The sequence below is a fragment of the Notamacropus eugenii genome, chromosome X (assembly GCF_028372415.1).
Source record: "Notamacropus eugenii isolate mMacEug1 chromosome X, mMacEug1.pri_v2, whole genome shotgun sequence".
Lineage (NCBI taxonomy): Eukaryota > Metazoa > Chordata > Mammalia > Diprotodontia > Macropodidae > Notamacropus > Notamacropus eugenii.
The window spans coordinates 100,317,328-100,340,670 of record NC_092879.1 but is presented as its reverse complement, the minus strand read 5'-3'; the positions used below and the strand labels follow the sequence as shown (position 1 = coordinate 100,340,670).

Here is a 23,343-nt window from a genome sequence, read left to right as displayed (position 1 = left end):
CCCACCCCCATTCAGTAAACTCCTGTGGCTCCCTATTACTTCCAGGATCCAATAAAAAATCATCTGGCCTATTCCTACCTTGCCAATCTCCTCCACATAATTTATGATTCAGTGACACTGGTCTGGTGGCTATACTTCTCCTGATTTTCCATTTTCACCTGTTGTCCCTGATAATATTTAATATAAATTTTGGACTTTAATAAGGGCCAAAGCTTGAATTAAGAAGAGCAAATGAGGCTGCCTTAGTAACTTCCTTAGGAGACCCTTTCTCCTGGCATTTTAGTGATAAGGAAAAAAAAACACTGATGTGCTGGGTTGTAATTTCAATTGAAACTTTGTTTACCCTTTCCTGTGTCAGCTATTTCAAGTACCTGCTTAGGACAGGAAGCCTGCCCCTAGCGGTGGGATTTCCTTTCTTGTGGTATGTCACTGAGACATATGTTTACACAGCCTGGAATCGCAAGGCCCAACTGACAATGCTTTGTTAATTGTCTTGTCTTACTAAATTTATGATTTGTTCAATTAAGAGAGTTCCTTTCTCATGGTAGAATGTATATATGACAGAAGATTTCTGTACCAGCCAGCCAGATTTGATCCTGGCTCCATAGCGCTATGTAACTGTTATCTTTATGGGGATTTGTTTAATTAATTAAATCACAAAATGTACGTATTTAGCCTGTCCCTTTTCTTTAACTAAGTTTTCAGATCAACATCCCCTATGCCTGAAATGCTCTCCCTCCATGCCCCTCCCTTTTGAATCTCAGCTAAAATCCCACTTTCTGCAAGAAGCCCTTCCTAGCCTCTACCCTCCTTTCCTCTGAGATACCCAACTTCCCATTTGCCTTGTTTGTACATGTTTGCAGGTCTGACTCAATAAACTCCAGCAACTCCCTACTGCCTCCCGGAAGCAAATACAAAAGTTCTATTTGGCCTTCAAACTCCCTCCCATCTTCCCAGCCTTCTTACACTTTACTGCCTTCCATGTACTCTTTGATCTACAAACACGACCCCCCAGTGTCTCTCAGCTCAGATTATTTTCTCTTGCTGTCCCCTAGACATGAAGTGCCCTCCCTCTCTCTCCTCAGCTCCTTTAAGTCCCACCTCAAATTCCCCCTTCCCCAGGAAGTCTTCCCCAAGCCCTCTTCATTCCAGCGCCTTGCCTCTGTTCATCATTCCCAATCATTCTGTAGGATGCTCACTTTGCACAAATTTCTTTGCATGTTATCTCACCCAATGCATTGTAAATTCCTTAAGGACAGGGATTGTCTGGTCTCTTTTTTATAACCTCAGGGCTCAGCACAGTGCTTGGCACAAAGTTGTTGCTGTTGTGCTTAGTTTTCTAAGAGGATCATGACATCAGGGAAATGATGACATGACTTGCACTTGACTTGGATTTGAGGGAGGGAGGGTTGTGCAAGGTCACCAGCCTCACTTTCTCCTCCAGAGTCATCTGGGGCCAGTGGCCTGGATGACTAGGATGACTGGAGATATCCCAGGATGCCATGGGAGACCCTGGCCCTTTGGGGTTAAGGTCTTATATTGTCACTTTGAGTGAATAGGCCTCTTTAAGAAGTGAGTCCAGGGAAGGCCCCTTTAATCCAAAAACAATCTAGCTGGGAGGTGAAGCCCCTGAGGGTAACTGGCCTAGAGAGACAGTCACTATTTACTATTGACTTTCACTCTGGGCTAGCAGGGCCGGGACCTCAAAGAAGAGACTTAAGAAATGTTTAGTGAATGAATGATGTCAATACAAGATGACTTCAAGGGAGGCAAGGAAAGTAATTTCCCCAACACTGGCGAGGCCTAGGCATAGGGCACCCAAGTATCCTGGACTCAGCTGAGGAACCGGGAGCCCCAGCCCCTGCTCAGGGAGATACTCTCTTGGCTCCATTCTACATTCCTCCCTCATCTTCCTACTTCCTCTCCCTCCTTTGTTGGGGCCTCCCTGCCCCCTTCTTCCCTCAGTCCTGCCAAACTATCCTGGGCTCTCTTCTCTTCACCATTTACACCCATCCCCTTCAGGGTCTCCTCTGACCCCAGGGGTTCAAGGCACAGCTCTCCACAGCTAACTCCGAGTCTACAAACACGGGCCAGGATCTACCATTCAAAATTCTGAAAGAAGTTTGCATTCCCAAAGCCACTCATGTTAACTTTACTCCATAGTACGGGGCACTCGCTCCCTTTGCTCCTGCCTATCTGGCTCCAAACTAAACAGAAACCTCCAAGTGAAAGCGGAAGACACAGTTGGAAAGGTGGCTGAATGGGGGGAGGGGACCTTTGCGCTGCTTCACTCACTGCCCCCCTCCTGTCTGTCCCCTCCGTCACTAAGCATGGCCTTCCTGGATCCCCCAGTGCCCAAGCATGCAGGCAAATTCCCATTACGTAAAAATCCTTTGAAGTGGAGCTCTGTGGAGGCCTGCGCTCCGTAGGGAAAGTGGAAACTTTCGGCCTCCACCCGCACTGTTCTCAGCGATTTCATCCTTCCAAAGTACTTCGTATTTACTTCTTTCTTCATTCGCAACATCCTTCCTCCCTCCCAGAGAAAGAAGGCTCCTGGAGGGAAGTCACTTTTTTTGTTTCTTTCTGGGTAAACTCAGCGTCTAACACCACTGGCCTCATTCTCACGCCCATTACATTGACACGTGAATTGAATGAAAGAAATCCAGAAGAAAAACATGAACCTCCCCCCCCCAGGACAGCTCCTCCACACCACCTGCTCCCTTCCTTCCCAGGGCTCACTAGTGAGATAGTAGGAGCTTGTGTTACGAGGAAATCAGGCTTGGCTGTAGGAGGGCAGACCCGGACCTTGGAGCATCTAGCTGCCCAGTACTTGGCCCCAGAGAACAGATAACTGACTAACACATTGGCTACTTTTTGAAAGAGAAAGGAGACAAAGGCATGGGATGCTATCACTGCGACATGGGGATGCACGCCTCTCAGCAGGACAGTTTGGCTTAAATGGTTTTCTTTGTTACACGGGGGTGGAGAAGAAGAATACTAGGAAAACATACAGTAAAAAACCAAAGGCTGATCAGCAAAGCTTTCTCTTTCTCCCTTTTTTTTTTAAGTTCTGGGAGAATTAGTTGATGATTTGTTTAGGAGGTTGGAAGCCAGGAACCCCAAGGCCTAGTTTCTCAAATAACCTCACAGATCTGAAGAACAGCCCAGAACAACTGAACAGACATACTCGGGACAAAAAAAATGGAGAAATGTGAATGGGCAGGTGAGAGAATTTGGAGCCAGCGCAGTTAAAGGCCAGCAGGCAGGGCCAATACCCCAGCGTTATTCTACCGCCTGTTTTTGAGACACAGAGCTTTTTATTATCCGGCCTGGCAGCAGGGCAGCAGGAGACAGTTGGAAGCCAAAACAGCAGGTGGACAAAAGTTTTGAAAGATTCAGGGCCCCACTTCTGGTGGGAAAATCCTAGGAAAAAGCCAAAGATGCAGAAGCCAAGAGATTACCCTTCTTGGAGAAATCCTGACAGTACAAAGAAGGCAGAGTTTCATACAAACCAGCCTTCTGAAAGTGTTACATGAAAAACATGGAGATAAGGCATGAGGGCGTTTTGTACCTAGCTCATTGGCCCTGCAAGAAAGCAAAACCTGAAGCAAGGACAGACTTGCCACCACCAAGAGCTACAGTGTAGGTCTCAAGGGAGAAAGAAACTGGGGCTCAGAGAGGCTAAATAAATGTATCCGAGATCACAAAGGTACTCAGTAGCAGTCAGGATTCTGTACATTAGTAAGTATTTAAGTATTGAACTGGTTCCATGGAAGGCATGGACACCACTAACACATGGAAATCCACACATACACTTTCAGGAAAAAAGGTTGGCTATAGTAAAATGTTCCTGAAAGACACAGTCTTCACTTTTGCATTCATAACCCTAGTGCCTGGCAAATGATTGGCACTTGACAAAGGTGTGTTGACTGAATATCAGAAGGAATTTGGCAGTGAGAAGAATGAAGCAGCACAGGTTCTACAGGCAGAAGGCTGCCCAGGTAGCGCCCTCACAGCCCTGGAAAAAGCCCCACCACTAAGAGCTGAAGCCAGGGGCGATCCACCCATTACTTCAGCCATATGACAGAAAGGGGGCTGTCATATCTTGGATCAGACCATGAGAAGAAAGAGTGCGGTGAGAAGAGGTAGAGGTACAGGCAATTAATGGGAAAGTGGCAGTGCCCATGGGCTTGGGCTCTAGGTTCTCCTCATTTGCCATTAGTGCGCTGCTACAGCCCTTTCCCACACTGTCCCCTCCTCTATGAATGTTGTCCATTTCACCATTATATTTCTCTCCAATCTGAACCTGGACCCTGGTACAAGCCCTCATCATCTCACACCTGGACCACTGCAGCAGCTGCTGGGGGAGGGGAGGGGCTGCCTGCCTCAAGTCACCCCCAACTCCAGGCTGTCCTCTGTTCAGTCACTAAAGTGATCTTCCCAAAGCCCAGGTCTGCCCATGTCACTCCCCTCCCTCCTCAGTAAACTCCAGTGATTCCCTATCCCCTCCAGGAGCAAATACAGGATGCTCTGCTTAGCATTCAAAGCCCTTCAGAACTTGCTGCTCCAGACCCCACACAAAGTGTGAACCAGAACTAGAACAAGGGATGAGGAAAGCTGTGGTCATATTCAACTTAGAGCAGCTCAACTGCATTGTCCCAGCTGAAATGACTTCTGAATTCTCATAGCCAGAGAAGAATGCCCAGCAGGGGGCAGTGGGCATATACAACACAGAAGGAAAGCTATTTTCCCGATGGAGTCTGGGCATAAACCAACAAGGAACTGAATGAAGATGTTCAGCTTCCCCCTGACTTCTAAGATCAGTATTAGGGAGTATAACAGTACCATGCTTCCCAGAAAGTGTACCTTAGGGCCACTGCTACAGCACAACACTGGCTCAAATTCAATCCTGTTCATCTGACCCAGTACAGAATGCCTTGTATTATGGTATGATCTGCTCCATAAATCACAGTTAAAATCAATGTTCTGTGACCATCAAGTCCATGAGCTTTTCTAGCAGACTGTAGTCAATGGAGGGTCTCCACCCTGGGCATTCTGGAGCCCTTGGGCATCAGTCTACTGAGGTCTAGAGACCCCCCCCTTCTCACACTCATGTTTTGAAATGCATAAAATACAAGATTACAAAGGAACACCATTCTACAGAAATACAGTTATAGACAAAATTCACAGACGTGACCTCTTTTTCTTCAACTTGTTCCAGCAAGCTCCAGACCCTAGAAGATCACTTTAAGCATCCTCCCCAGCCCCTTTATCAAAGGACAAGTGCCCAGACTAGCGGTACCTAGTACCAGAGCCCTGCTCTGGGCCCTCTGGATGACTTTCTCCACCAGCCCCAGAGTCCCCGTTAGGTTCTTCCCCTGTACCAGGATCCTTACAGACAGGGACTACCTTCCTTTTTGCTTGGATTTAGGGGTAGGTATTTAGGGTATTTTCACAATTTAGCAGAGGGCCAGAAGACAGTAAGCACTTAATAAATGTTTGTTGACTTAATGCCAAGTTAGGAACACTGTTCCAGTCCAAAATCCTTAGCCTGGAAGTCAAGGCTCTTCTGATCAGACTCCAACTTCCCTTCCAGCCTCACTTGAACAAGATATTTCATCTCTAGACTCTGGGCCTTTTCATTGGCCCTCATCCCTGGAATGCCCTCCCTCCTGGCTGCCTCCAAGTTTCAGCTAAAATCCCACCTCCTACCCTTCCTTTCATTTTATTGAAATGTTGATCATTTCCAATTTATTCTGTTTCATGTTTGTACATAGTTGTTTGCATGTGATCTTCTCCATTAGAGTGGGAGCCTCTGGCATGCAGGGACTGTCTTCTGCCCTTCTTTATAGCCCCAGCACATAGTACAATACTATGCCTACTAGTGTATTTATCAAATAAACATTTAACAAGTGTTTCTTGACTAACAACACTGCCCTTCCTGAATTCTAGACTCCCCACCCCCATGAAATAATCTTCCTCCTCCTCGCTCTTCCAGGCAGAGAGGAAGCAGAGAACACTGCATGGAAATGGCATTTAGGTCACTCCTTGAATGATGGATGAGCTGCTATCAAAAGTGACTACATGAAGAGGCATCCTAGACATAGCTCCAGTGAAAGCTCAGAAGTGCCCAAGTATCCCAAGTGCTCAGGGGGCCTGGTGGAATCCAGCTCAGCTCAAGTATAGTATATGTGGAGGGGGGGCATGGGGAGAACCAGGCTGGCACCATCCTTCCTCCCGCATCAAACTGGGGAGGCCCTTGGACACCACAGATGGGCAAGAGGCAGTGGCTGGAGTAAGGCCTCAGGCTTGGAGCCCCTTAGGCCCGGGTCACTTTGGGGTAATCACTTCCTTTCAGTTTCCTCATCTCTAGAATGGGGAGGATACTGAAGAACCAGCCCTGCTCCTGGGTAGTGAAGTATGTGTTGTCCCACTTCTACCTCTGATAGTGCAAGTGATGCTGTCAAGAAGCATGAAGGAATCGCACTCAGAGACATGGAACCTCTCAGAGGGAAGGGGGCACCATGCATCATTCTTTGAACAGTCCATGGAGAAGGGCACTAGTGGCTTGAACCAACACGAATAGCAGGAGAACCCAAAAGAAAGGGATGGCTTCAGGGGAAAGCAGTAAGGAGACCTCTGGGAGCTAACATGGTGCAAAGGGAGCATGTGCACAGGAACAAGTTAGAGAGAAAAGCCACTTTGTCAGCCCTCAGAATTCTAAGCAGTGCCATCACCCACAAGTCCAGAAGACTGAAGATCAAACACCGTGCTCACATGGTCACCACAGAGTGGGGGGAAGAGAACAAGACTTTATTAAGTGCCTACTATATGCCAAGTATGTTCAGCACTTAACAAATATCTTATCTGATCTCCCCAACAATCCTGGAACTTAGGTGCTGTTATCCCCCCTTTTATAGCTGAAGAAACTGAGGTAGACAACAGTGAAGTGACTTGCCTAGAATCACACAGCTACTAAGTGTCTGGGGCTGAATCTGGCCTCAGGCCTTCCTATCTCCAGACCCAGTGCTCTAGCCACTGAGCCACCCAGATGGAGATCCATTTTTGAACATGGCCAAGGTGAGATTTTGTTTTGCTGGACCACGCATATATAAGCGTTCTCTTTTTCTCTTACTTTTCTTGTTTAATTTGAGAGTGGTAGGAGAGTGGGAAGGAGAAAATAAATAAAATAAAGGCTTGCAGAAACAAATACCTTTTAAATAAAGGAGAGGACAAGCAGAGGTCTCTGCATAGAATGAACCAACAAGAGTTAACACTAGCAAAAGTGTAGAGGAGGAGAAAGTTGGAGAGGCAAAAAGCCATCCCAAGGTTAGCAGGAGACAAGGAAAAGGATGGTCATGTGGATAGAGACAGGGCAGTCAGGAATAAGCAGGCTCAAGGATGAAAATGCCAGGCCTGTGGTGTTGTAGAGAGGTCCAGTAGGCCACTGGCAACGTCTGGAGGGGAACTCAGGAGAGAGGCAGGGGCTGAAGAGCAGACCACACTGAGGTGAGACATCAGCCCAAACTGGCCACCCAGACCCACTCAGCCCAATGTTCACTTGTCCTTGAACATCTCCTAGATAGCCACACTGAGTTCCACAAGAATAAGCCCTGAGAAATGGTGACAACTTGCAGTGTGAAGTGAGAAGGTAGAATAAGCAATGGGTTCTCTAGCTGCAGTCCCTCCTGTAGTAAACAGCCATAAATGTTCCACATTCTCTCCCAATTCAGCTACAGGTAGCTTTAGCCCTGAAAGGTTCTCAAGAAGAGTGATGGAGCAGGCTGGACCCCCATCACTGCTATGCCGGAATACTTGGCCAAGGTCTGGGTACTTCCAGAACGAATGTAGAACCCTCCATTCCAGCTAGGCAGTCCCAGCTGCACCTGCTGCCACTTTCCAGTTCTTTAGCTCCAAGCAAATCAGCGCTGCCACTCCAAATGGAAAAGGTGCCGTCAACCTGCTTTGCCATCCTGGACTTCACCTGGAAGCCCAGCACTCACTTCTAGTTAGAATGGCAAGGGATGTCTAGCTTTTGCATTTGTAACCCCAGGACTTAGTCTGATATTTTTCATTCTCTTATACCAGCTCTGTGACCCTGGGCAAACTGCCTGACCTCCTGAAGGCTCAAATTCCTCCATCTTTAGAATGAGGATAATGAGTGTTTTAGAGGCCATCAATTCTAAACCTCTTATTTTACTGATGAGGAAACTGAGGCCCGGGGAAGTTAGCTAACCTGCCCAAGGTTACAGTACTAGTAGGAATCAGAGTCAGGATCTGCACCCAAGTCTCCCTGTCCTGAAGCACTGCACTCAATGCCCTATTCCCTGGGGTGTCTCAAAGCAATGAAATAGCTGTAAAACCTACAGGAAATGGAAATGTGATGGACACTCCCCCATGTGCTCTGCCAGACTACAGCAGCTCCTCATCCACAGTGCCTGCTTAAGCTGGTCCTCTCATATAAGCACATACACAAGAATTTCCTCAACTAGCAGCCACACACACACACACACACACACACACACACACATGTCACCATGCCATGCCCTGCTGTGCCAACTCCTCTCCCTGAAGTGGCCACCAAGTACCAAGCAGCAGCAAAGGGCTAGACTGGCAATAACGAGGGGAAAGTACCTTCCAGACTGCCTAACACTCTCCAACTGGGACAGTAAGGGGCAGAAGAAAGAGAAGGGCCCACCCCTTTAGCAGGATTAGCCAGCAGCAACAAAGGGGAAAGGGAGGCAAAGGAGGAAGAGAAGAAGGGAGAGCTCCCAGCCTGTCTCTCCCCTCCTCTAACCTTCACCCAGAAAGCTCTGGATGACCACTGGTGCCTTCTCTCAGGCTGCCTCCCACTCACCTTTCCAGTCCCACCTAACCCCCCTCCCTCCTCAGGCTCCAAGGAGCATGAGGGCGAAGGAAAGATGGCAAACCTTGTCCCCTCCCCAAGCCCCCATTATTGCCCTATTCGTTTGAGTTAAATCAGGAGTTCGTGGCAGCAGGAAGGAGGAGAAGGAAGGCACAGGAAGGAATCAACGAGAAGAGAAGAAAAGCCTCCTTGGCCAGGTACAGCCACGGCCCTTGCTCCCCAGCAGCAAAGCTGGAAGCCACACCTCCAGCCCAGCCTTCATTCTTCCCCCATGCCCTCCCTTCTTAGCTGGAAGGAAGAAGGGCAGCAAAGCCAATGTAGTCTCCCAGACTCCTCCCTCCCCTTTGCCTTCAGCTTTGGGAAGGAAAGGTGGGAGGAGAGCTGGCCAATATGCCCATGCACTAGCCAGTGTGACTTCTCATCACTTCATTTTACAGATGAGGAAATAGGGTAGGAAGGGGTAGGAAAAGCTAAGACTAAACCCTGCCCCTCCCAGGCCCCTTTCCATTACACTAAGCTCTCACCCCATTCAATCTGACCAGGGATGACAAGGGGGTGGGAAAGAAATGCAACAAGGCAACAAGACAAACCGGCCTCACTTCACAGTTCCAACCCCAGGCTCCTCCCTCCCACCTCAATGTCATCAGCAGGGAGAGAGGGGAAAATGGGCGTCTCCTGGCCCCTTCCTTACAAATTTATAGCTTTGTAAAGCCTGAAGGGACCTTAGAAATCATCTAGCCTACCCTCTTAACTCTACAGAAGTGGAAACTGAGGCCCAGAGAGAGGAAGAAACCTGCCCCAAGGTCACACAGTGACAAAGGATAGAAACACGGCATCCCAACCTCCCAGGTGAAGGGCTTTTCCCATCCCACTCTAGTTTATTGTGCTCTGCTAAGCTCTGATCCTGGCCCAAACTCCTCCCCTGCAGAGCCCTATCAGCCAGCCACAGAGGAGAGGCTTTGGAAGGGCTGCAGGGAAGCCACACCTCTGCAGCCACTAGGTTCCACCTCCCATCTTCCTTCCCTCTGATTGGTCAGTGACAGTAGCAAGGAAGGGAGGTGGAGGATGCAGAAAATTGCATCTTACTACTCTTACCCTTCTGCTAATGGTCTTCCCCCCTCCTTCCTCCTCCTCTTCATCCTCTTCCCCACCACCATCCCCCTATTGTCAGCAGCAGAAGAACTGGAAACGGGAAGAGGGTAGGGACCTTCCCCTCATCCACCATTCCCCCCCCCCCCCACTAGCAGGAAATTGAAGGAAAACCTTGCAGCCACACCTCTCTCCCACACTCCAGCTTGGGCGGGGCACCCCTTCTCCAATTCTAGCATTTTCTAGCATTGGCCAGCAGCTGTAAAGGGAGGGAGCGAAATGGAGAGAAAGCAGCTCCTGCCCCCACCCTCTCTGCAGTCAGCACTGGGCCAGAGAACAAACCTCCGGCAGCCTGGGGATAAGATGCCCCTTAGCCAAAAAAAAAAAAACGTGTTCAAATGCATCGAGGAGACCAATTCTACTGCCATGCAATTCTCAAAATATTTTGTAAAACAAGGTCGGAGACCCAAGGTTAAGAGTTCTTACATCTAGCCCAAGTCTCCAATTTTATGGTTAAGGAAACTGAGGCCTAGGGAGAAAAATGATGTGCTCCAGGTGACACAGTGACAGAGCCTTCGCCCACGGACACGGGAAATGAGTGAAGTGGAAGGAAGGCTGGGGGGAAGGCCTACTTCCACCCCTAGCTAATGATTCCTCCTAGACTCTATAGCAGCAAGGGGTGGGGGACGACAGTGAGGGAAAGGGAAGGGGTAAAAGAGTCTCAAACCCAGCTCCCTCACCCCCACCTCTTCTCTCTGCCCGGTGTCCAGGCGGCCCGGCCCCGCCCCGCCCCGCCCCGCCCCGCCCCTAGGAGGCCACCAGAGGGGAAGCAAAGGAAAGGAGACAAAGAAATCCTGCTCCCCTCCCCCCTTCTTATCCCAGTCTAGAATGATCTGCGGCACTGAGCCTCCCAGTCTCCACACCCCACTTCAGAGGCTTCCAGAGAAAAGGGGAGAGAAACACTCTCAGGCCATGGAGCCTTGCTTCCCCTTCCTGCTCTGTTCTTACACGTTCTAATAATGATTAGTTAGTGGTGATGAGGTCAGTCAGCCCACAAAGAGTGCGTGCGTGAGTGCGTGAGGGGGGGCGGGCCTGGTGCACCTGTGTGCTTTTCCGTGTCTTTCCTAGACACCAAGGAATCACTAGTCAATGACAATACACATTAAGGAAAAGGGGGAAGCCACAGCTCCACAGGAAGGATTCTCCCACTAAAGATTCATGACTCCTGTTCCTCTTAGCGAGCCCCTTTCCCCAGTGCTAGCAGCAGCAAAGGAAAAAACACTCTAAAAACGGTGATTTAAAGAAAAAAAAAAACCTGGCCACTGCATTTCAAGAAATCAAACAAAAAATGCCCAGATCACTTAGAAGCAGGTGGCAAAATAAAGCCAAGCAATCTACAATCATTTCCTGAAAGAAGTCCCAAAGGAAAAATCCTAGGAATGTCCAGAGGTCTCATGCCAAAGAAAAATTCCTGCAAGCATCCAGAAAGAAGCTGTTCAGCTGACTGGTGTAATGGGGCTTTTTGCACATGTGCAGAGCACCTAAGATGGAGGCCTCCTGGGAGAGATGCCAGGGCCCTCCTTCTGGGAGAAGACAGTTGGCATCTGCCACCACGTGGCTGGGAACAGCCTTTTTCCACTGGCTGCCTGCCCAGAACTGGTTGTGCCTTTAAATCTACATGAGAAAAACAGTTGCTACCTCTTTCTGGTGGCCTCCAGTGGTGAGGGACTTGTTCACCCACAGCAAGAGCATCATGCATTTAAGTGGTTAAGTGGCACTGAGGTACAGAGGACCCCCCTAAATGAAGGAAACACAATCAATGAAGATTTGAGCCAATGGCAGAGACTAGATATCCCTTCCCCTAACATCCTTAAGGCTCATGGGGCAGTTGTGAAATGCTGACATACCTGGTTTTCAGGGGGTGGGATCAGAATAAATAATCACTGTTACACAAAGAATCAGTCAGAATCACACCAAGATCTGGCAATGTGTACTATAAATAAAGGGCAGTCTTGGAATACAATGTTACAAAAAGATAAAAAAAATATAGGTTTACAACCAAGGATAGCAAGTGAGTATAATCCTACAGGAGAAAAGTGGACCATTATTTGATATAATGAGGACTTTCAAGTATTTCTGAAGAAAAGCCAGAATCTGAGGAGGAGCTTTGAAACGAAAACACCAAGATTCAAAACAAACTGGCAAGGTAAGTACATTAGAGCCACTGGAAGGAGCTGGAGGATGACGAAGTGGTAAGATTCTAATTAAGTGAGAAGGAACAAGTGTCTCTTCAGAATCTTAATGCCTTCGAAGTCTGGGGCAGAATTAAATAAGAATTTTGGTTCTGTTCTGAGGTTTTTAAGGGGCAAAAGAGAGAGAAAGTAAAAGGCAGTGTAGAAAGTGTTGAAAGGGAGGCTCAAGGGAGTGGAGCTTGCTGCTTCTCATAAATAAGGTCTATGAGAAGCATGTGAAACAGAAGGGGTGGGAGAGCAGGCATCAGCTGAACCACACCCATCTCTAAAACAGACTGAGAGGGAGCTGAACATGTGCTGGAGAGCTCCTCCACACAGAATTTGGGGTGGAAATACACCAAACATGCAGGAAAACAGGTGGAGATGGAGCAAGGGGTGGGGAAGAGGGTTAAGAGGGAGGATAATATCAGGAAGAGAACAGTGACAAGCAAAACAAACTTCCTGAGCCTGAAAAGGCAGAACAAAAAGAAAAGGACTCAATCAGAGCACGGAACCTCAGATCAGGGATGTCAAACTCAAAGAGGAACTGGAGCTGCTGAGCTGGACTGACATGGTCCTGGACCCACAGACTGAGTTTTAAAATCTAATGTACCCATGTTTTATTTTATTTTTATTTATTCAATATTTTTTCAATTCCATTTTAATCTGGTTCATTCGCATTTGGGAAGGAGCTAAGGACTGGGCACTTCTGTCTTCCATTGTCTTTTAGACAACTGGGGAACGACTGAAGAAATTTCGGCATCTGAATGTAATATAGTATTATTGATCCACAGAAAGAAGGTGTATCCCACAGAAGCCAGCTCACCAATTCCTGGTCATTCAGAGAAAGATCTAGGATCATCACTCTATACTGAGAGTAAAATTCTGGTTAATGGTATCATCAAAGAATCTAGCCATCCTTATACATCAGCCACAGTTGTGATCTCAAGGATATCTATATCTATTGGCTACTGGGTTTGGAACAAGAAAACTCAAATGGACCATTCACTATATCATGGATGCAAGATGCCCTGGATTGTCTGCCAGGCTAGCAATGGTTTTCAGTCTTGGATTTGAGTACTGGATAATACTAGATTTCTATTTCTGAGGAAAACTAGGAAAAAGACTTTTCATTTTTGTACAGGTGGATTTGGCCATTCTGAGCCTATGTCCCAAGGAATCTTGAGAACATTGGTCATCGTACAATGGCCACAGGAGAAATCGGTTGGAGACAAGAACTACCTGGAAGTATTACTGTACCTTGATGACAATATTGTCTTAAGAAGGACACAGTCAGAAGATGAGGATAGACCAGGGGTGGGGAACCTACCGCATGTGGTCTTCCAAGTCCTTGGGTTCAGCCTTTTGACTGAGTCCAAGTTTTATAGAACAAATCCTTTTATGAAGGAGATTTGTTCTGTGAAGTTTGGATTCAGTCAAAGGGCTGCACTTGAGGACTTAGAGGGCCACATGTGGCCTCAAGACTGCAGGTTCCCCACCCCTGGATAGACTAATGAAAGTGATGTATTGGCTGGATGATACTGGTCTGAAGCTATCAATTGACAAGTAACAATTTTCACAACACTAAACCCAGAGGCAATTACCTTTCTTGCCTAGGACTATTGCAATAAATATTCCTAGGATATATACAAGATTATTTTTGGGTCATTGGACCAACAAGATGGAAGGACTAGATAACTTTCTCTGATCCTCATGACCTTTCCAACTTCTCCAAAATAGGAATATGGGTATTCAGTTCATTCAAGCAAGAAGGCAATGGCATAAGCTGAATAAACTGAAGAAAGAAAAGCAAACCACCCCAAAGAGGAATAAGGGTAGTAGGAAAAAGGAAAGTAATAAACAAAAAGAGAGAGAAGCCGTGCAAAGCTGCTGCTTCCTATGTACCCGGTAACCCTGGTAAGGCACAGGAGAGCAGGAAAAACATCTGCATAAGGTCCATCCAGACCTCCCCCGATCTACCCCAGCTTTCCTCCCAAGATCCCTTTCTGCCATTAGTTAGTGCTCAAGATGATCCCACCTCATCCCCACCCCTCTGCCATCTGCTTAAAAATAAGGAGGCATTTAGGATTATAATAATAATAAAATAATAATAAATACAAGCAAGGAGCAGTAACCGAAACAGTACTGAATCTGGGGGCACACAGGCTGTCCTGCACTCTTGTGTGGCATGCTGCTCCCTTAGCCAGGAAATTAAGGGTTTAATCCTACAGAAACATCTGGCTCCACACAATACTATGTCATGTTCAGGATTGGGTAATGGGGGAACATACAAGACAAGCCTGGACAGGCAGAACATGCCTGCTGAAAGGCAGGCAGAGTTGTTTTCATTTTTTCAATAGGCAAAGGCGAAAAACATACCCAGCACATTCAGGGAGACCAGTTTTCGTGGTCTGTGACATACTTAGAAAGGAGACTTCCTGATTCCCAAACTAGACTTGTACTCTTTGAAGTGCCCCAGGCTGCCTTGTTTCACCAGGCACTAGTCAATAGTGACAGAAGCCAAGGGAAGAGGAAATACGGGCCAGCCCACTCTACACTTCTGTTGTTAATCTGTCTCCTGAGCCTGAGTGAGTGACTTAGATGAAGAGGAAAATGTTCCCAATTCCCCTCAGCAACCATTTCCCCAACCACCGCCAACTATAAATCGCCCAGTAGCAGCCCAGGCAGCAAAGAGGAGAGAGAATCTGACTGACAAAAGTCTGTCCCAAAGTGTTTAGCCTAAGCGCTAAGAGAATTCTCCTGATTCTTGGTCTTTGGGTCAGAAGAGGAAGAATGGGGAATGTCAAAAAGCCACCATAGCTCGGCTCTAAATGTCCCTATCTCTTAAGCAGCTACCTCAGGTGTATCAAAGAAGGTGCCACAGGCCAGAGGAAATTCCATTCCATTTCTTTTCCTGCATCCAAGGATTCTTTTCTCCTTCCTAGCACCAGGAGCTGCAACAGCAGGAAAGGGAGAAGAGGAAGGGGAAGAGGAATGGAAAGAGAAAACCACTGGGTCTTCCCATCCTCCTCACCCCCAGGACCACTGGCAGTTAGGAAATAAGAGAAAACTTGACACCCTCCTGCCCTGCCCTCTGTCCCCCCCAGACTCTTCCACAGCAAGATCACAGCAAGGAGAGATGGAATCTCTACTCTCTTGCAGAACTGCTGTCTGCCTTTGAATTGTTCTCCCAGGTTGGCTAGCTAAGAGCACCCACAGCACAAGTGGTCTTTCTGAAACCAGAAGGAAGGTCCCAAATCCAGGCATGCCTAATCACCCAACTTCCTGTCCCACCTCCTGCCCCTTCACCTCGCTGGTATGTTTGACATCAGCATTGGCTGCAGGGGTGGAAGCAGAAACCATTCATCAGCCAGCTCTGGCTGCCTCCTGCTACCCTGCCCCTTCAGCAGAGTCCTGGAAAAACAGGAAGGTCATACATCCCATCCCATCCTCCTCCTCCCCCCCTCCCCCGCTTCCATCTGATAGGAAGAAATGGGTCCAGAGAAGCCCATAAGCAGCTCTCCTCAGTGACAGAGCTCTGATTCAAGCCCAGGGCTCTTACCTTCTTGGTCTAGGCTTTTCCCACTACATACCCAAGTAGCAAGAACAGAAGCCTTCCAGTAGCTACCATGTCCTTCCCCTCCTGGCCTAATAAGGAGGGAGGAAGAGGAGAAATCTAGTCTCCTCATCCTCCTGTTCTTCCTAGCCTATTCTAGTACTTTTACTAGTAGACATTAGCAGCAAAGGGATAGAAAAGGCCATCCTGTTGCCCTCTGAGAGTCCCCATCCATCGTTCTCCTGCCCTGGGACCAGCAAAGAAGCAGCAGCAGCTGCAGCAAAGAGGGAAAGGCTTAAGGGGAAAAGAAAGAAGAGGAGGGAGCAAACCAGAATGTGAATCTTCCCAAGCATTCCTCTTTATGGCCATCACCAGCAAGGGGGAAATAATGATGATGCTAGCTAGCATTTCACTATGTGCCATGCGCTGTGCTAAGTGCAAATACCTCTTTTATTTCACAAATATATGGGAGGTAGGTGCTATTATGATTCCCATTTTACAAATGAGAAAACTGAGGCAGAGAGAGGTGAAGTGACCTGCCCAGAGTCACACAGCTAGGAAGTCCAAGGCTAGACTCGAACTCAGGTCTTCCTCACTCCAGAGCAGTTAGTTGGTGCTGCAGTGGATACAGTGCTAGACCTGGAGGAAAAAAAAACATAAGCAGCCGGCATCCACCAGTAGCTAGGGGAGAGATTGGAGCGTGTTTTCTAGGCCCAGGATTCACCTTTTTGTGTCCTGGGACCCTTTGGCAGTGTGGTGAAGCCCTTGGGTGCATACTTAGAAGAATGCTTTTAACTTGGATTACAAAGGAAATTTCAGAAAATAACCTTGCTGCAGATGAGAGCACTCAGGTTGGGGAAAAGAGCAGTGTGGCCAAATTCTCACCCTGGGGCCGCCTCCTTTTCCACTAAATTCAAGCTTGTAGATTCCCCCCTCTCCCCCATTCCTCTTTGCCCTAAGAGGCCCCAAGCTGTAGGGTGGGTGGGGAAATCCCAACTCTTTCAAATCTTCGGTTAAATATGAAAGGAAATGAATTCTGGAGTTTCCTATGCATATGCACATAAGAAATAAGGTTACCTAATTTCAGGAGAACGTGTTTACTCAATATGCAACAGCCCACTTGAAAGACTGTAGAGCACAGGCTGCTATGGTGCAAAGAATCCTGCCTGTCTTGAGAAGCCAAAGACTTTGGGGAAAACTTCAGCTCTTGCAATTGGGGATTCTGGAGTAAGGCCCTTAGAAGAGGGAGGAGGAAGAAAAACTTTTATCCCACTTGGTTTGGGTTTCCTTCTCCCAACTTCTCGTCTGAATTAGCTTATTCTATTGACAGTCATTGTTTCCAAAGGGAACTCTTAGGGGGAAAGAGAAGACAAGTCCTGTTGGCAGCAGGACACTCCCACTCCCACCCCCACCCCATGTGCCTCCCTCCTGCCTAAGTGCAGGTGGCAGCAAAAGGAAAAGAGATGGGGGGGGGGGGCAGCCAGCTCCAAAGCCTGGGGTGGGGGACCATTGTGCCAAGTAGCTCTACCCCAGCTTCAATGGTGATCTCCTTCCTATTCTAGGCGAACATATGTTAGTGTTAGTCAGTGGCCACAGCGGGGAGAAAGGAGGAGGGGCTACTTCTCCTCTCAAGCTCTTCCCAGAATCCTCTCCTTAGTGCCAGCACAGCAGCCAGAGGGAGCAATAGTACAACCTTATTGTTTCGCTTGTCGGTCCTTTGTGCAGTAGTTACAAACCAGCAGAGCTAGAAGGCACCTGAGAGATCAAGTCATCTTGTCCTTTCATTTCAGAGAGTGATTTGTGAAAGATCTTAGAGTTAGCTAGAGGGAAAGCTGGGGAAAAAGTAGCTTTTGGCGATCTCCAGTCAGTGCACTTCCAGCACATTTCTTACCATTCTAGGAAATTAGCAATGGGAGGAGGGGGGAAGTGAAAACCCATACCCCACCTCACTGCTCCATCAATGACCCTCCTTTCTAAGTACCTCCCCGAAGCAAAGGAGAAGAGAAAGGGAAAGCAGGCAGGCAGAAAAAGGGCCCTACCACAAGCACTGGGTCCTGAGGGAAAGGCAAAGCCTCATGGTGGGCACAGAAATGTGCTCAGCACCCCAGCAAGAAAGAAAAGAGGCAATAATCGAATTTATAGAACAGTAAAAACAAATAAAAGAAAGACAAGAGGCCAGGAAGCCAAAGCCCAGCTTCCCATGTAATCCCTCATCCCCTCCCCCCCATCCTGTTCTCTCCCATTAATGATCGAAGACAGGGGAGAATGGTTGGTGCAGAAGTAAGGGGAAGAGGGAGACCTAGGAGAGACTTTGGCCATCCCCTCCTGGGCTCATCCCTCCTGATCAGCAGGAGGGAGGAGGGAGGGAGAGAAGCCTCATCTTTAGTCCTAGACCTCTTTTCTCTCTCTCCAGACTACTTCTCCCTTTTGTCCCATATTATCCCATTACCCAAGGACCTAAATGGAGGAAGGGGAGGAGATGAGAAACGTTCCCCTGAGACTCCTCCCTCTGTGGGGGAGGGGAAGAGAGCAGAGTGAGCCTGCCATGCCTTTCTCCCTTGTTCTAGCATGTTCTACCATTAATCCTGGTGGAGAAAAGGCAGAAGAGCTACAGTCCAGCCAATCACCAGCCCAGCCCTCCTCCTTTGACTCCTCCTTCTACGCCATAGCCCGTGGCGAGCGCCTCAGTCCCGCTTCCCCTTCTATCCCCTTTTCTAGCAAGTTCTGCATGAGTCATTGGCCCTGATGGGGCCTCCCTCAGGATCTTTCCTCTGTGTCGTACCCCCTACTGTCCATCCTCCCCCCACCAGGGAAGGGGGACAAGGGGGCTGGTGCCCTTCCCGCCTCCATGCACTTGGCTGGCGGGTGAGTGCCCCCCCCCAAAAAAAAAACTGTTCCTCCCTTCTAGTCCCTCCCTGGCAGATTTGACTGTGTGCAAGGTGGAAAGGAGAAATGGCAGCTACGCTTTCAAGTCATCCCCCTCCAGCCCTTCCTGAGGCAGCCCTGGCATTACTAATGTGTAACACTACAAGAATGGCAGCAGGAAAGCCTGAGGGAGCCCTGCTATGCGCTCCACGTGGCTCACCCTCCATTTCAGCAGCACCAAAGAGGGAAACAAAGATGAGAGTCCATTCACAATATCAGCAGGAAGCGGGGACGCTACTGGGTGAGCCTCCCCTGTATGTTGTAGGAGCGCTCCCCAGAAGGGAGGGAGGCAGCGAAGTCCCAGCCTCCCAGACACCATTTTCACTGTCTCCCAGGCTCCTCCTCCCTCCCAAATACCAGCAACAAGATGGAGGAAGGTGGAAAAAAAAAACCAGTCCTTTGCAGCCCTCCCTTCTGTCCTCTCCTCCGCCAGCAGGGGTCAGTGGAAGCAAGGGGAAGGGATGGTTGAGGAGAGGCAGACAAAGCTTGTCTTCCAGCTCCAACCACTGAAGCGCCCGCCAGGCACACCTCATGGTGGCCGCGGCAGCAGCAGCAGGGGATGGGAGGGAAAGGGAGAAACAAAAGCAGCCTGCTCAGGGGCACCATGGCCAACCAAGGGGAGATCAGAAAAAGCCCCTGGCCCACCCCAGCCAAGCAGGGTCAGGGAAAGGATAAGAGGCCATCACTCCCCTGCCGACGCACTGACTGGTGGCTGCTTCTGAATAGAACATACCATGGCTGTCAAAGTAAGGGGGACAAAGCCTCATCCTGCCACTCCAGGAAGGGAAACAGAGGACGAGAAGAGGGAATGAAAGAACCCCCATCTTGTCTCTTCCAGCCACTTCCTCTCCCTTTCACCCCTTCCCTGGTACAAGCAGCAAAGGGGGAAAACCCATCTTGGATTCTCTCCCAGGCCATTCCCCCCAATCCTCTCAGATTCTTTTTTTTTTTAATATTATTATTTTATCTGTTTTTTAAAATTAATTTGTTTTCAGTGTTCTACAATCACTTCCATATATCTTAGATATTCTCCCTCCTTCCCTGCTCCCTCCACACTCCCTTCTCCAAGACAATCTTATATAGTTTCCACACAGACATTCCTATTAAATACATTTTCACCTTAGTCATGTTGAATAGAAGAATTAATATGAATGGGAGAAACCATAAAACAAAACAAAATATAACACAAGAGAAAATGGTCTGCTTCATTCTGTAATCCAATTTCATAGTTCTTTCTCTGCAAAATCTTCCTAACAGTTAAAAAGCTAGCCAAAAGTAGAATTGAGAGTAGGTCACCTCATACTTATATAATTGGAGAGAGTAATTGTTCATTACAACCCACTAGCAATAGAATAAAAATGAGTACTTTATAAAATTAATGCTATACCAAACAAATTACCAAGAAGTAACTTTATAGAAACTGATAAAATAAATTTAGAGGAACAAGATCAAGAACTTAAAAGGAAACAATGAAAAAAACCAGGAATAACCAGATTTCAAACCTCATTATAAAAAAAAAATCATCAAAAATTATTGAGTTCTGGTAAAAAAAAGAAAATTGAAAAGTTAATCACTAAACAAGACCTAAAAGCAAGTAACACCAGTAGCCCAGGGTCCCATAAGCCAAAGGACATAATTCTGAGGGAAAGACTTCCAAATCAACCAAAACTGTTAGGAAAATTGAAAAGTTATCTGAAGAAAATTAGGTTTAAACCAGCATCTCTCCATATCATACCCAGGTATCTACCTAGGCCACCTTCCCCTACCCAGAGCAGCATCTTCTGAACAAACACTTCTAGAAATTATGTCCTCAGCCCCTGGAACACTTAGCTTTGGAAGTCCTGCCCTGGAAATAAGTTATCTTGTTGGATGAGTTACCATCTCTAATGAACCTCCAACAAAATCATCCTTCACAGCCTACTTAGCTGCTACATGGCCACCTACTCTCCTGTAACTGGCATGTTCTCTCACGTTCTGCTCTGGACACAGTAAGTAAATCAATACTCCCATTACTTCTTGATGGAGCATGTAAGTTGGCTGTTCTAGGGATCAACTCAGCATCTCTTTGACGTCCTACCCTCATGGTAGCCTTCATTCCAAAGTTAGCTCCTTGAGGGCAGGGACGTTTGTGTTCCCAGAGTTTAGGCATCTAGTAAGTACTTCAGTGCTCTGTCATTCATACACTGAGATAAGCCCCACTGGGATAGTTGATTCCACTCTATAATCAGTGCATTTATTCAAGAGTCTTCTGGGTGTGAGACACTTGGCTAAGCACCAGGAATACTGAGACAGAACTAGATACATCCCTAGGCCCCAAGGAGGGAGCATTCCACTGGGAGGGAAGGCTGGGGACTGGATAAATGTATACAAGACCAGATCATCCTTGGGGAGGATATGGCAGCACTCCCCAAAGGAGTAACCAGGAAAGGCATCTTGGAAAAGATCACACTGTTACCATTATTGCTAATATACATAAAACATATTGGTTTTTATATATATAAAATGTCTCCTTTGGTCTTCAGAAAAACAGCCCCATCATTAACAATTAAAAAAATTGTGATGATATTGGATCGCCAAAGTACAAATCTAAGTTTTACAAGTTAGTTAAACTACTATTCTTTTAAAAAACAACAAAACCTTGTTACCTCATTGGCCAAATTAACACTTTCAAGAGCCTTCTTTTGATATTGTTCCTGGTCCCAGTCCAAGTAAGTATGAGTGAGCAGGCGGAGAACTTTAGCCTGAAATGAAAGACATACACAGGGCTGAGTGGGAAATGGCATCAACACGAGAGAAGCAAACGCTTAAGCAGTAAGTTTTCTCTAACCCAGAGAAGCATCAGAAAACAGGATGTCATTAAGGGCTCCCATGGCCATGGGATGGATGGTATTTCTGGGGGATAATTTGGGACACTTGTAATCAGCACGCTACCACAACACAAACCAAGATGGGGGGAGGGGATGGAGGAGAGCACAGAACTCTTTGCATTCTAGGCTTCTTTATATCAAATCTAATATATAGTCATTATTTTTCATAATGTCTCACAGGCATTCAAGTACTTTCTAAGAGAGCGATGGTCTCTCCACTTCACAGCTCAGTAAACTGAGGCATAATGATCAAGTCATTTTAATACCTATTATGAAGCAATAGCATATGTAGCACTGCTTTGACCCTACTCAGTGTAAAAACAAAAAAAGACAAGTGCCACCCCTCCCCCCCCAGGAATTCAGAGATGTTAGCAAGTTGCTCACTGAAGTGCTCACAAAAGATGCCTTACTGAAGGCAGAACCACACCAGCAGAGCACAACGGAATCACTCCCAGGTACACTGGTAGACACAGTGAGAAAGACTGGACAAATGACTTCATTAAGTTGGGGGCAGGACCTTTCTGAAAACCCCATTCTTCTCTTCCTTTGAACAGCATAAAGGCTTATTACATGAATGGACAATCCTGGCACCAATTCTACACGGAATGGAAAGACACGACTAGGCCCATCAAACCTATGTATGGTCACTGTACTTCCTGCAGCAGAGTCTGGCAAAATCCAAGGTACAAAATATCCCCATCAAGGTTTCTGTCTCCCTTCCAAAGTGTTCTTCTGGTACTGAAAAAGGTATCCAAATCCTCTAATACTTTTTTGATACAGCTATTCCAGCTGTATATGGAGAGAAGGTCAAACAGGACCAAGAAGAAACACAGGAGAACCAAGAATTTGGCTAATACATCCTCCCCAGGAAAAAGGACAGGGAATAACAATCATGAGAACAAACATTTACATGGAGGGTTTGAGACTCACAAAAATTCCCAAGAATCTTATTTTATCCTCACTAAACCTTGGGAAGTAAATGCTATTATTATCCTCCTTTTACAGATGAGGAAATTGAGGCAGACAGAGGCTAGAGAGGGAAAGTGAAAAAACCAAGCATTTATATAGTGCCTACTATGTGCCAGGCATTGTACTACGTATCTTAGAAATATTATCTCATCTGGTCCTTACAACAACCCTGGGAGGAGGTGTGTTCTTATCCCCATTTTATAGCTCAGGAAACTGAGGCAGATGGAGGTGAAGTGACTTGCTAGTGACACCGATAGATACAGTCTGAGGCTGGATTTGAACTCTGGTCTTCCTGACCTGGCACCCTCTAGTCACCACACCACTATATAATTGTTGCCTTTTTGCTATCAGCATAGACAGGCGGGCAACAAGCAGTTAATAGCTGTTCACCGTATGCCAGATACTTGCTGAGTCCTGGGGATATGTATTCTGTGCTTAGAAGACTAAAGAGCAAAGGCGCTTCATTGTTTTGTCACCTCTTGCTGCTACTTCTGAATTTCAGAAAAGTAGCCTTCATCTGGCAAGTCGAAGGCGCCCTTTCTCATCCCCAATATTTTACTGGCTTCTATGTCTCCTTCCCCACAGAAGCTGTTCCAAGTCATCTCTTCTCTCTTCACACGCCATTCTCTTTCAGCTGAGGGCTCTGCAACTTACATCACTGAGGAAAACAAAAGGCACTCTACATAAGCTCCCTCTTCTCCCCATTTTTTTCATCTCCTCCTCTTCCCTAGTTTATGACCAAGATGTGGTCCTTCCTTCATTCCCTAAGACAATCGCCATTACAGAAGATGAATGATAGTACATACTCCCCAATTTCTGATAGGTGAAAGGCTCACAGTG

At 47.2% G+C, this 23,343-nt stretch overlaps 1 protein-coding gene across 1 annotated transcript in view; it reads right to left on the bottom strand.

Annotated features, from left to right (window-relative positions):
• TEX11 (testis expressed 11) overlaps window positions 1–23,343 on the bottom strand; it is a 183,437-nt gene that overhangs the window by 75,305 nt on the left and 84,789 nt on the right. The window contains exon 11 of the mRNA XM_072627254.1: window positions 21,313–21,408. Coding sequence (XP_072483355.1) covers window positions 21,313–21,408 — 96 coding nt within the window. The remainder of the gene's footprint in view (window positions 1–21,312; window positions 21,409–23,343) is intronic.